Source organism: Lithobates pipiens, unplaced genomic scaffold (assembly GCF_037356315.1).
Source record: "Lithobates pipiens isolate NorthernLeopardFrog02 unplaced genomic scaffold, aLitPip1_a1.2 Scaffold_30, whole genome shotgun sequence".
NCBI lineage: Eukaryota > Metazoa > Chordata > Amphibia > Anura > Ranidae > Lithobates > Lithobates pipiens.
This window is the reverse complement of record NW_027507791.1, coordinates 165,446,167-165,460,218: the sequence shown is the minus strand read 5'-3', so window position 1 is coordinate 165,460,218 and position 14,052 is coordinate 165,446,167. Positions and strand designations below refer to the sequence as shown.

At 46.6% G+C, this 14,052-nt stretch overlaps 1 protein-coding gene across 1 annotated transcript in view; it reads left to right on the top strand.

The window, feature by feature from the left end:
• RTF1 (RTF1 homolog, Paf1/RNA polymerase II complex component) overlaps positions 1-14,052 on the top strand; it is a 520,646-nt gene that overhangs the window by 441,634 nt on the left and 64,960 nt on the right. The window contains exon 15 of the mRNA XM_077465048.1: positions 3,001-3,078. Within this exon, the coding sequence (XP_077321174.1) occupies positions 3,001-3,078 (78 nt within the window). The remainder of the gene's footprint in view (positions 1-3,000; positions 3,079-14,052) is intronic.

Sequence of the window (14,052 nt, the reverse complement as noted above, 5' to 3'; positions counted from 1 at the left end):
CACTGGCAAAAGGGGGTGAAAGGGTTAACTAGCGGCAATCAGGGGGTTAAAACCATTATTGGGTAGTATATCGGGGTACCTAGCGATATAAAAACCTGGCGGTGAACCTAAAAAAATAACTAGCTACCTAGCGACACATGCAGCGATCAGAAAAATGATCGCTTAGTGACACTGGCAAAAGGGGGTGAAAGGGTTAACTAGCGGCAATCAGGGGGTTAAAACCATTATTGGGTAGTATATCGGGGTACCTAGCGCTATAAAAACCTGGCGGTGAACCTAAAAAAATAACTAGCTACCTAGCGACTGTAGCGACACTAATGCAGCGATCAGAAAAACGATCGCTTAGTGACACTGGCAAAAGGGGGTGAAAGGGTTAACTAGCGGCAATCAGGGGGTTAAAAACATTATTGGGTAGTATATCGGGGTACCTAGCGATATAAAAACCTGGCGGTGAACCTAAAAAAATAACTAGCTACCTAGCGACACATGCAGCGATCAGAAAAATGATCGCTTAGTGACACTGGCAAAAGGGGGTGAAAGGGTTAACTCTAGGGGCAATCAGGGGGTTAAATCTTTATTGGGGGGTGATAGGGGGCTACCCTGGACCTAACACTAACTGTCCTGACAGTTTTTACTGTCACAACTGACACTGAATGCATTGATCAGTAAAGAAATGATCAATGCAATCAGTGACACTGTGACTGGGGGGGGGAGGGGGGGCGGGGGGGTTTGTGTGCCTGTGTGTACCTACATGTCAGTGTAGTGTTGGTGCACACTTACTTTTACTCTTCTCCTCGTAGTCCGGTCAAAAAGACCGCCCCGAGGAGAATGACATCACTTCCTCCTTCCTGTGTAAACAATACACAGGGGAGGAAGCTTCTCATTGGCCAGGAGCGATCCAGAGGGGGTGGCCGAAAACCAACGGCCATCCCCTCATCACGGAGCACTCCTGGACCGAATCGGACCGCCGTAAACAGCGGGAGGGGGTCCGATCGGACCCCCCACCCGCTGGAAGGCAATCACGTAGATATACGTGATTGTGCCTGCCTGTGCCATTGTGCTGACGTACAATGGCAATACGGCGGTCCTTAAGTGGTTAAAGCCAGCAGCTACAAATACTGCAGCTGCTGACTTTTAAAAGAAGGACACTTACCCGCCCAGCGTGCCCGCGATGTCGGCACCCAAAGCCGATCTGCCACCGCCATCTTGGGTATGGGAATCAGGAAGTGGAGCCTTGCGGCTTCATTTCCCGGTTCCCTACTGCCCATGTGCGAGTCGTTCTGCGCAATAAGGATGGTCCCCGCTGTCTCTGGAAACCGTGTGTTTCCCAGCAGACAGCAGGGGACCCGCGGGAAGTGGCGTAAATATCCGCAGATTCTGCAGATATCTATGCCGGAAGTTGGTGCAGATACCTGTACTGTACAGGTATCTGCTCCCCCTCCCCCCTGAAAGGTGCCAATTGTAGCGCTGGAGGGGGGGAGGGTTACAATGAGCAGAAGTTCCACTTTAGGGTGGAGCTCCGCTTTAAAGGGGAAGCCCTACGCTGAAAAAATGACGTGGGGGGTCCCCCCTAGGTCCATATCAGACCCTTATCCGAGCACGCAACCCGGCCAGTCAGGAAAGGGGATGGGGGACGAGCGCCCCCCTGAGCCGTACCAGGCTGCCCTCAACATGGGGGGGTGCTTTGGGGAGGGGGGCGCGCGGCCTCCCACCCCAAAGCACCTTTTCCCCATGTTGATGAGGACAAGGGCCTCTTCCCGACAACCCTGGCTGTCGGGGTCTGCGGGTTGGGGGCTTATGGGAATCCGTGAGCGCCCTTTAATAAGGGGGCCCCCGGATCCCAGCCCCCTACCCTATGTGAATGAGTATGGGGTACAATGTACCCCTACCCATTCACCTGTGAAAAAAAAGTAAAAAAAACAAAACGCAACACACAAGGGTTAAAATAGTTTATTGCACAGCTCCGGGGGGTCTTCCATCTTCGGGCCCGGCTTTCTTCCTCGCCACCGCCCAGGGGGCTTCTTCCCACTTCGGGCCACCACTTGTAAAAGAGCTAGAAGAAGGCGCGGAGGCCCAGCAAGAAGAACTGAAGAGGGGAAGAAGACCCCCCCCGGGTGGCGGAGAAGAAGAAAGCCAGGCTCCTCCGCTAGTAAAAGAGCAGAAGATAGCGGAGGAGTCTGGCGAGAAGACGAACGAAGACCCTGGAGCTGTGCAATCAACTATTTTAACCCTTGTGTGTTGTGGTGTTTTTTACATTTTTTTTCATAGGTGAATGGGTAGGGGTACATTGTACCCCATACTCATTCACATAGGGTGGCTCGCGGATTCCGATAAGCCCCCCGCCCGCAGACCCCGACAACAAACGGCCAGGGTTGTCGGGAAGAGGCCCTTGTCCTCATCAACATGGGGACAAGGTGCTTTGGGGTGGGGGAGCCGCGCGCCCCCCCCTTCCCGAAAGCACCCCCCATGTTGACCATAGCAGAAATGTAAAAAGTGCTCTAATCCATAGTGGGTATACGAGCAGACGTCGTTTTTTTTTTTCGTTTTTGGAGGCAAAAAATATGCAATATGGATAAAATAGTATAGTTCTAACTGAGCTGCCACTCATGGAGGTAGAAATAAACAGATCCGTAGGCAGATTAACAGTAGATACTTATCAGCTTGGTGCCTACCTATTGTGTATATACTATGGCAACCAATACTAGTAAAGTTGGCTATAGAATTGTGGTGTCAGTCATACAAAACTCAACTCCATAACCACTCTGTAGCTAGAAGACAATAGGTGGCTTACAACACCACTTACCCAAGGGTAAACTGAGTTTTGACTGGGTTTCCAGATTAAACACATTTGGGCAACGTTCAACTATCGCCAGTTTCAAGCTTACTGTAATAACGACTCTGAAATGCATCTGAGGATATACACATTTGTACACCTTAGCAGTAAAAGTAATAAAATAAGTCATGTAACATTGCCTTACCTAAAGTGTTGTTCCCTTCTAGGCTGAAAGTCAGAGCATGAAGCAACAGCAAATGGATCCCTTCACTAGGAGACAGTGTAAACCAACTATGGTGTCTAATGTAAGTGTTTTCTTGCAAATATGTTCATGTTTATAGACCTGTAACACAGAAGAGACCATGTATTATTGTGGCGCAATCTTTCACCCGCTGTGTTTGCGGGACACAGTGGATGATCGATTATTGTACTGGGCCAGTCATAGCGATCATGTCCGTTGTACTTAATGAATGTTTTTTGATCATTGTCTACTATTATTATTTGTGATTGGTCAAAGTGATCATGTGGTACAGACGACGATCACAGTTCATCTGTACCATAAAGGCCAATCACAGCCCTCACAATAGTACACACTGTAAATGAATGGATGCCATTCATAAAACATTTTGTTTTAACAATGAGCATCACTGTTAGACACACTAACGGCAATCATCATTGTTCTAAACAATCAGTGTAAAAAAAAGTCATCACCTCTCCAGAGTAGTACAGTGTCACTATGGTAACCCTGCACTGCTCTGGTTACAGTATGTAATAGAGTACGTAAAACTTTTTCCATCACCAGTCAGTATCCTGATAACTGTTCTGGTCACAGTATTAAAATTGTAAAGTATAAAATGTTGGTAAATTACAACTTTAAAAAATTCACCTTTTAAGTTGCCTCTTGCTAATAACCTTTGAACTGTCTACTTTCCAAAAAAGGGTCATTTAGGGTTTATTTGTACTGTCCTGATATTTTAGGGCTTTAAGAAGTGAGGTGGGTAGTCAGTATGAGAAAACAAGCAATTCATCAGCTCAAGGATTTGATGGGTGCCAACAATCTTTTTGGGCCATAGACAAGACTATTTAACAAGTCGAAGATGTCCATAAAAACATTTTATTGAAAAAAAAAAAATGAATCCACGGTATGTATAATGAATATTCCAAATCCACAAGGATGATCCTTACTTTTATGCACTGTGGTTTTGGAAAATTCAATCTTTCATGATAGATACTGTGGCTCAATCAGATTATTATTGTCACCCAATGGGTCCTTGCACTGAGGAATTTTGTTGCTTGTGTTTCCTATCCTCCAGTAGGACATTGTAACAGCAGGATAGTTGGGACATCTTTTAGCCACTACTGGCCATGGAGATCCAGCACCATGGCCTTATTTTGGTGGGTCTTGGGGTCTGTACATTAGGATTAATCAGTTTTCAATGATATATACTATAGTTTGTTGACTCTATAATTTTCACACAGACTAAATATACTCTGATTTGGGTTAGTTTTAACAAAGAAATGTATTAGAATACATTTTGGCCTAAATTTCTGAAAAATATTATTCCTTTGATAAATTTTATAACCAAAACTAAGTGTTTTTTTTTTTCTTTTAATTGAGCTATTAATCTACACCCACAAAAACAATAATTGTAACCTAAATATGTGAGAGAGCTATATCACGTGATCAGTAGTGTTTCTAAAGCTGTATGTTTTTTTTACCTAAATGCATTTATCTATTTACACAGGTTTCAAATTGGTGGCACCACAGCTTTTGCAGAACTAAAAGTCCCATGATGCCTTGCAAGGCTGACAGTTACAAGGTTGAAATGAAAATTATCAACCTACAGCGTGACTCCCACAGGCAGAGGCATGATGGGATTTGTCGTTCCGCAACAGCTGAAGGGCCACCAAAACCTTTTGTGCTGCAGCTCCCTCCCAGACCCCCACCCATTTTTCTTACCTGAGCCCAGTTTGAGCCAGCGATGTGCACAAGTGCAGCGGCACAGGTTGATGGCAGAGGGAGTCAATTAAAAGCTGTGACATGATATAGATATATATATATATATATATATATATATATATATATATATATATATATATTAAATGTACTTGCATCAATGCCAATATACTCAGGTGTGTATGGAAACGGAAAGCATCAGATTTCGCACCACCTGCACTCACTCCAAAGACTGAAAAACTGAAAATTAAGTTTCCTAAGGCCCCTTTCACACATGCGGGACAACATGTCCATATTTCATCCATCCGTTTGCGGATGAAATATGGACATACGTGCATCCCTATGGGATAGCGGGTGTCTGTGGATGAACATCCGCTGACACCCGATATCGTCAGTCTCTGCTATGGTCTGATTCTGCAGACGGAGGAAAATCCTATTTTTTTTCTATCCGTCTGCGGATCTAATCAGCACAGAAAGACGGTTCGTGTTCATCCGATCCCCCATAAAGGAGAGCGGAGATCTGACAGAGCGGCCCCTGCACAGTATGCAGGGACCACCCTGTCATCCGCCAGCTCAGCGGGGATAAATGGAGCGATCCCCGCTGAGCAAGTGGATCATCATGGGGCAGATCATTACGGATCTGTCCCATGTGAAAGGGGCCTAAAGGTCACGCACAACGTGTTTCATCAGCAACATCTGACATCATTAGGTGTCACATGCCTGGGCACATCCCTTCCCATATACACTGCTCAAAAAAATTAAAGGAACACTTTGAAAACACTTCAGATCTCAATAGGGAAAAAATATGTTGGATGTCTATACTAATATGGACTGGGTAATGTGTTAGGAATGAAAGAATGCCAGATCGTTTGATGAAAATGAAAATTATCTAATGGTGAAAAATGGGTAAGACATTCAATGGAAACCCCATGGTGCCTAGACAATTTTTATTAAGACCATACACTATATATAAATTAATGGTATTGAGCCATTTTGTGGTGATAATTAGAAATACAGAATGAACTCTGTATAGCTAAAATATAATTGTTCCAAATTGATTGGATCAATCCAGAGCTAACACACGTAAGTCCCAATAGATATCCTAAAATAAAACCTCCCTATTTCTCTTTCATGCATTGACAGACACAGTTCCTTTAAATCTTGACTTAGGGTTATCACGCCACCTTCAGGAGAGGATTAGGCAGAACATGTAACACATGTAAAAACAGCAGAACTGCATAGCTCCGTCCAGGGGGCAGTCCCTCTGGCTATAACCCCTCAGCTTGCTTCCTGCAGCTCAGGTTTTTTATGCCTAGTGAAGAAGGACCTAGGCTTCCTGAAGGGGACCATTGGTCATGGGGATTTTTGGATTTTTACGCATTTTTGATCCTGTGATCTTCTATCTAGAGCCGGCTGGGGGACAAGCAAGATAATATAGATCCTTGCAGTCTCCCCAGCCTGGCCATCAAGCGTGAGCAGGCCCTAACTACGCGCTGGGTCGGCCACGACATGCCCCTTCTGCTCCAGGGGCGGCCGGAGAGTTATATTTTTCCCCCGGGGCACACATATGACTGGGCTACTGCTGTCTGTGTCAGTGTGCCATTGCCAGCAGCCGCCCCGTACTGCTTGGGTGTTGGGTCTGTGGTGGAATGCCTCCAGCTATTCCGACCAGATGGGCAAGTACAGCTCTCCCTGCCTCGGAGGATAGAGCAGCTGGACATTCCCGGGGAGGTCGATTAAGGGATCTGTCATTCTCCCTTTCTTTTTTCCCTAGCTCCGTTTTCCCTCCTCCCCCTGCAGGGGTAGCTGCATGACTGGGCATGAGGTGCAGAGCATGTACCTGGGCCAGGCGTCCCTCAGTCTGTGAGCAGCTAGGAGGGTGGGATTTTGCATACCTTGTCTTAAGTCTCCAAGTGTGGCAGATGAGGTGGGTCAACATGGCGTTGGAGGCTGGAGCTTCTTCCCCAGACATCCCTGTAATTGCAACCGGCTTACCTGCAAACAATGCACTGCCTATGGATGCTTTGTCGGCGGTCCTGGAAATGTTCGTTGCCAGGGTGGAGGTGGCGTGTGGGTGCAAGGGGGGTAAAAAATAAGCTAGTTGGAGCACTTATCACCGCTGTGCGGGATACCCTGAAAATACAGGATGCAGCAGAGGTGTTTGTTCCCTTTGGGTCCCGTAAACTGACCCATACACCTAAGGTGTTTCCCTATTTGACTTATTTCGATAAGTTCATCTACAAGGAATGGGGAATGGGCCTTTTCAGTCCCAAGAAGAATGGCGGTGCATTACCTCTTTGGGGAGAGCCTCCTTAAAAAAATCTACGGCTCCTCCGGTCGTTGACCCCCCAGTATCCAGGTTGAACAAAGTAACCACAATTCCGGTAGAAGCGACTCCTGCATTCAAGGACCCTACTGACAAACAGTGGCCCGGTCCATGTTTACGATAATGGGGTCAGCATTACGACTTGTACTGGCCATGGCTATGGCCCTGGTGTCGCAGACACTTACCGAGTTGGCAAAGTTATTGCACAGGGATTTGGAGAAGCAACAGTCTTCCCCAGTCTGCATAGAACTAGCAGACCAGTTGGTGCAAGGCTTTAAGTATGTCTGTGATGCGGCCCTGGATACAGTTCCCCTGCTCTCTAGAGCATCAGTATCGGCAGTGGAGCTGCAGCGCCTGATTTGGCTGAAATGCTGGTCTGTGGACCAAGCATCTAAAAAAGCTCTGGCGGATTTACCCTTCCTTGGTGAGAGGCTATTTGGAGCTTCGCTGGAGGACATCATTAAGAATGTTACATGTGGGAAGAGTACATTACTCCCACAGTCCGGGAAGGGTAAGGAGCCATGCCCTCCTTTTCTGCTCAGAAACTGCTTTTTCGCCCGCTTGGGACGACATATAAGTGCTCCCAGTCCGACAGGGTGTCTGCTGATGGACAAAAGCATCCCTGGTTCCGCAAGGCCAATAAGCCTATGAGCAAAATGCCAATGGATCTTCAAGCTGGTTTCATCGGGCTACAAGATAGTTTCTTTCTTGTCCACCAAACAGATTTTTTTTTTCCTCCAGCATACCTTTACTCCCAGCTCGCCGGGATGCCCTTTTGGGGGCGGTAAAGGACCTTCTCCTACCCAGGGTGATGGTGCCTGTTCCGAAGCTGTAAAGGTTTCAGGGATTCTACTCCAATCTGTTTGTAGTCCCCAAAAAGGAAGGGAAGGTACGTCCAATCCTGGACTTAAAAGCCCTCAACTGCTTTGTGAAAGTGCAGAAGTTCAGGATGGAATCCATTTGCTCAGTGGTCGCTGCACTCAGGGGGACTTCCTGGTGTCTCTGGATATCCAGGTCGTGTACTGGCACATACCCATATGCCTCAGACGTCCGAGGTTTCTGCGATTTGTAGTTGGGGAAGAGCACTACCAATTTGTAGCTCTCCCTTTTGGCCTGGCATCAGCACCCCGATTCTTTACTAAAGTGTTGGCTCCAATTCTGGCACTGTTGAAGAAACGTGGGATCACAATCATGGGTTACCTAGATTACCTCCTTCTGAGAGCATCTTCTGCCTCAGGGTTAAGGGAGGATGTGGCAATCCCGTGCAAACTCTACAGGAGTTTGTCTGGGTGCTGAACCTAAAGAAGTCGGTGTTGGTGCCGACTCAGTGCCTGGAGTACCTGGGCTTACTGCTGGACTCCGTGGAAGAGAGAGTGTTCCTCCCTTCAGATTAACTGCAGACTGTCCGAGCCGCGGTGAAGCTGTTGATGAACCGCAAGTGGTTGCCTCTGCATACGAGTTCTGGGTCTCATGGTAGCCTCCTTTGAGGCGGTACCGTATGTCCAATTTCACACCCGAGTCTTGCAGAGAGAGATACTGTCCAAATGGGACAAATCCTCCCTTATGCCTGGATCATCAGATTCGGGTGAGTCAGTTACGGACTCTCTTCTCTGGTGGCTGAGATCCGGGAGATCGTTCCTTCCTCTTCATTGGACGGTGATCTCAATGGACACCAGCCTGACAGGCTGGGGTGGACTGCTGGGGATACAGTCGACCCAGGGCCTCTGGTCACGGGAGGAATCCCAGTTTCCGATCATCGTGTTCGAACTTCGGGCGATCGGGCTATGTCTCGCCACATGGTCAGTGAGGCTGCAGGGGCGTCCGATCAGGATATAGTCGGACAACGCCACGGCGGTGGCATATATCAATCATCAAGGAGGAACAAGGAGCTCGGCCGCAACACCAGATGCTGGACCCAGGAGAGTGAGCCTTGCACCCGGAGGTGTTTAGGCTTCTTTGCCTGCGGTGGGGCACACCAAATGTGGATCTCTTGGCCTCTCGGCTCAATCGAAAGGTGCAGATTTTTGTGTCCAAGACGAGACCCCTGGGCGGACACGTCAGACGCATTGGTGGCCCCATGGGAGCAGTACCAGCTGATTTATGCCTTCCTTCTGCTCAATCTGTTACCACGTCTCCTTCGCAGAGTGGAGGCCGAGGGGATTCCAGTGATGCTGATCGCCCCAGATTTGCCCTGGCATCCCTGGTACGCTGACCTCCTGGGGGTGAATGCTCCTTGGCAATTGCCAATGAAAGAACACCTCCTATTGCAAGGTCCGATTGTCCATCCTGCTTTACCATCACTGGTTTTAACGGCATGGCTGTTAAAATCCAGATGCTAAAAGACCAAGGTCTGTTGGACTTAATAATTTCCACTTTGAGGGCACGGAAATCGTCTTCTCTGAAGATTTACCGTCGTACATGGAAGGCCTATATCTCCACGTGTGAATAGATGGGATGGCGTCCGCGCACCTATTCCATTTCCAGGATCCTGCTGTTTTTACAATGAGTGGATCAGAAACTTGCCTTAAGCACCATCAAGGGACAGATATCAGCCTTGGCTTTTTTTTCCAACACCCCTTGGCGTCTCACTCACTAGTAAACACCTTTGTGCAAGGGGTTCGGCATGTAGTCGGTTCGCCACCTCAACCTCCGTGGGATCTGAACCTGATGCTATCGGCGCTTCAGAAACCGCCATCTGAGAACATCAGGGAAATTCCCTTGTTGATCCTTTCCCAAAAGGTTGTCTCTTTAGTGGCTATTACATCTGCCAGGAGGGTTTCTGAGTTGGCTGCATTGTCTTGCAAGTCGCCCTATCTGGCTGTCCACGGATCCAAGGATAAGGTGGTGCTTCGTCCGCAGCCCTCTTTTCTTCAAAACGTGGTTTTGGCTTTTCATCTCAATGAGGACATTGTGTTGCCATCCCTTTGTTCTAAGCGGACACATCCAAAAGAAGTTGCCTTACACTCCCTAGACGTGGTCCAGACTCTAAGGGTATATCTGCTACGGCTCCCTTCCGGAAGTCACTCTTGTTTGTTTCGGTGACTGGTCCGAAGAAAGGTCTGGCGGTCTCATCGACCACCATTTCCCGGTGGATCAGACGGATCGTGTTCCAGACTTACGCCTTGAAAGGGCAGATGTCCCCCTTCCCTGTCACGGCCCATTCCACCAGGGCAATTGGGACCTCCTGGGCTTTCCGACATCAAGCATGTGTTTCCCAGGTGTGTAAGGCGGCGACTTGGTCGTCCATTCACACTTTTACAAAGTTTTACGAAGTTGATGTAAACGCATCCTCGGATGCTTGCTTTGGCCGCAAAGTTTTGCAGTCCACTGTGTAAAAGTTGCAATATACACTCTCTCCTTTTTCAGGAAAGTTAGTTTTGTTGTAAAAGCATTTTTTGATGCATGCGCTGGCCGCAAGTTCTAACGCGATAATTTCAGATGGCAACTCCTCAGTTAAGGCGTGCCTCTGGTTGTGGGTGACGTTATTTTTTTTTTCTGTTTCCACCTCTCGTTTTGACACTGCTTGGGGACGTCCCTACGGACGAGATTTAACCACTTCGCATCCAGGCCAATTCTGACATTTCGCTCCTACATGTAAAATTCATCATTTTTTGCTAGAAAATTACATAGAACCCCCAAACATTTATATGTGTGTGTGTGTGTGTGTGTGTGTGTGTGTGTGTGTATATATATATATATATATATATATAGTGTGTGTTTTTTTTAGCAAAGACCCTAGAGAATACAATGGCGGTTGTTGCAACTTTTTATCTCGCACGGTATTTGCGCAGCAATTTTTCGAACGCGTTTCATGCGTAAAGTTAGCCCAATTTTTTTGCATAATGTGAAAGATGAAGATACGCCAAGTAAATAGATACCCAACATGTCACGCTTCAAAATTGCACGCGCTCGTGGAATGGCGCCAAACTTTTATTTAAAAATCCCCATAGGCGACGATTTAAAATTTTTTACTGGTTACATGTTTTGCGTTACAGAGGAGGTCTAGTGCTAGAATTATTGCTCTCACTCTAACGTTCGCGGCAATACCTCACATGTGTGGTTTGCACACCGTTTTCATATGTGGGCGGGACTTGCGTATGCGTTCGCTTCTGCCTACGAGCTCACGGGGACAGGGGCGCTTACATTTTTTTTTTTATTGTTAATTTTACATTTATTTTTTTAGTTTGACACTTAAAAATAAAAAAAATAATAAAAATTGATTACTTTTATTCCTATTACAAGGAATGTAAACATCCCTTGTAATAGAAATATGGCACGATCGGACCTATTTACAGTGAGATATGGGGTCAATAAGACCCCGTACCTCTAGGCTGGGAAGCCTAATATTAAAAAAAAAAAAAAAAAAAAAACGATCCTGCTTCCCAGCCAAATCGGTGCCATTATTTTGCAGAGGTCGGGCGTGACGTCATAACATCGCCCCCGGCCTCCGAACGATCATAGAGACTCCGGGGACCATCTGGTCCACTGAAAATCTCTATGGTATCATCCGGGGGCTGGCGGATCTTGTGACCGACTCACCGATGGAAGCGGTGAGTGGGTAGAAGCACCGGAGGGAGGGGGGGGACATCCCCTCCCGCCGCCCGTAAGAACGATCAAGCGGCAGAACAGCCGCTATGATCATTCTTATGGTGCAGGGAATCGCCGGCTGAAAACACAGATATCTGAATGATGTCTGTGGCCTCAGGCATCATTCAGATATAACCACCGGAAAGCAGATGCCGTCCCTGGACGTCCTACCAGCGAGAAGTGGTTAAAGGAGTTGTCTGTCAATGAATGGAAGAGAAAATAGTTTTTTTGTACTCACCGTAAAATCCTTCTCTGAAGTTCATTGACTGACACAGCACCCACCCCTCCTATTTTTTACGTTGTACTGCTTGCTGACCTACTGAGCTACAGGAAGCAGGCTGAGGGGTTATAGCCAGAGGGACCGCCCCCTTGGCAGAACTATGCAGTTCTGATGTTTTTACATATGTTGCATGTTCTGCCTAGTCCTCTCCTGAAGGAGGTGTGATAAACCTATGGTCAAGATTTAAAGGAGCTGTGTCCGTCAATGAACTTCATAGAAAAGGAGTACAAAAATCCTATTTATGGCTATATGTGCGTTCATTTGGTATTTCTTCTTATCACCACAAAATGGCTCAATTCCATTCATTTTTATATGGGATCATTTTCATAAAATCTGTCTAGCCGCCATAGGGTTTCCATTGAATATCTTACCCAGTTTTGATTTTTATGCCCCTACGTATTATACATATACTGTACATTTGTTTTAAATATACAATTTCTTTAATGGGATTATTTTAACCTGAAAATGAGGAATGGTCTAATTTGAATATTATAGATATATTTTAGGGAGTAAAGATGAATTTTGGCAGTAGGATGGTCCTGCTTTTGATTGGTTTAAGCAGGAGAAATGTGGCAGCATTAGTGTGTACATATATATGGACAGGGATGTGTCCAGGCAGGTGAACTTTGATGTCAGTTGTTGCTGACAAAATGTGTTGGGTGGGACTTTCGGGAACATCATTTCCAGTCTTTGGAGCTCAAACCGGAGCTTTCAGTTTCCATTTCCATGTTTATACATGCCTGAGTATATTGACATTGATGTAAGTGCATTTTTATATAAATTTTTTAATAATACCTGATATTGGGCAGCACAGTGGTGTAGTGGTTAGCACTTTTTACTTAGTAGCAAAAGGGTCGCTGGTTCAAATCCCAACCACAACACTACCTGCCTGGAGTATGTATGTTTTCCCTGTGCCTGCATGGGTTTCCTCCCACATGTCAAAGAGATGCTGGTAGGTTAATTGGCTCCTGTTTAAATTGGTCTAGTATGTGTATATATGAATGTGAGTTAGGGACCTTGGATTTTAAGCTCCTTGAGGGCAGGGACTTGTGTGAATGTACTACGTATATGTAAAGGGCTGCATAAACTAGTATTGCTACACTGAGAGGTTCCTTTTACCTTTTCAAGTGAGGTGAGTGGTGTGTGCTTCTGCTAGGATAGGAGGAAAAACACTGCTTTCTTGGGCGTCATCATTTTTTATTTTTTTTTTAATCACCTTTTGGATGTGCATTCATTTACACTGAACACCTTACGTTTTATTATGGACTTTTAAATTTTTCGTAATTTATTGTTCATTGGATATTACTTGGATTTGTAGGAGAGCAATCTAGTTTTTAATTATGCAGCGGTCACATACCCTACTGACAGCCCACCACCAAACAGCCATTTAACCAAAACACAGAAATGAAGTGCCAATTTGCACCCATGGGAAGACTTAAAAATTAAATGCATTATGTAAGGTTTTTGACCACTTGATGTGAGACAGATCCAAAGCCTGACAGTGGCCCTCTATTGGCAACTAACAACTTAGAAAAAGTGGCCCATGAGCAACTATATCCTGAAAAGAATAGGGAACAAGTTCTCCCAGGAACCCACGACTCCTGCCCTGGCGCCACCTAGGGAAAACCTAAAAGAAGCAAGGGGCAGAGTCATGGGAGCCAGGTCACAAACAGACCCCTGGTGACAGTAAGCCAGCCATTAACAGCAACCCCCAGCAACAGACTCCCCCCACTGGAGAGGCTGTAGTCCCTGGGTGCCCAGTCTACAAGCCCAGCCCCCCCCCCCCCCCCCAGCTGCCACGGGGCCACGAGCCATGCAAAGCCGACAGTCACAAGCATGACTTTCAAAGGCAGAGACAACCAGCACCGCAAAATGTCACAGAGATCCCCCTTCATCAGCCCAGATGACAGGGATTGAGGCCATAGAGGACTCTGAGATTGTGTGGGAGGATCTCCTCAAAGTGCAGTTTTCTCTTATAGTCATCGACCGACACAGCTCCTCTCTGTAACAAAATGGATTGTCAGTCCTATCACTGGAGATTACTAGGCAAGTTGTAATGCAGCACTTCAGAACTTTTAGTTCCGCCCAGGGGGCAGTCCCTAGATTACAACACCCACAGCCTGCCCTAG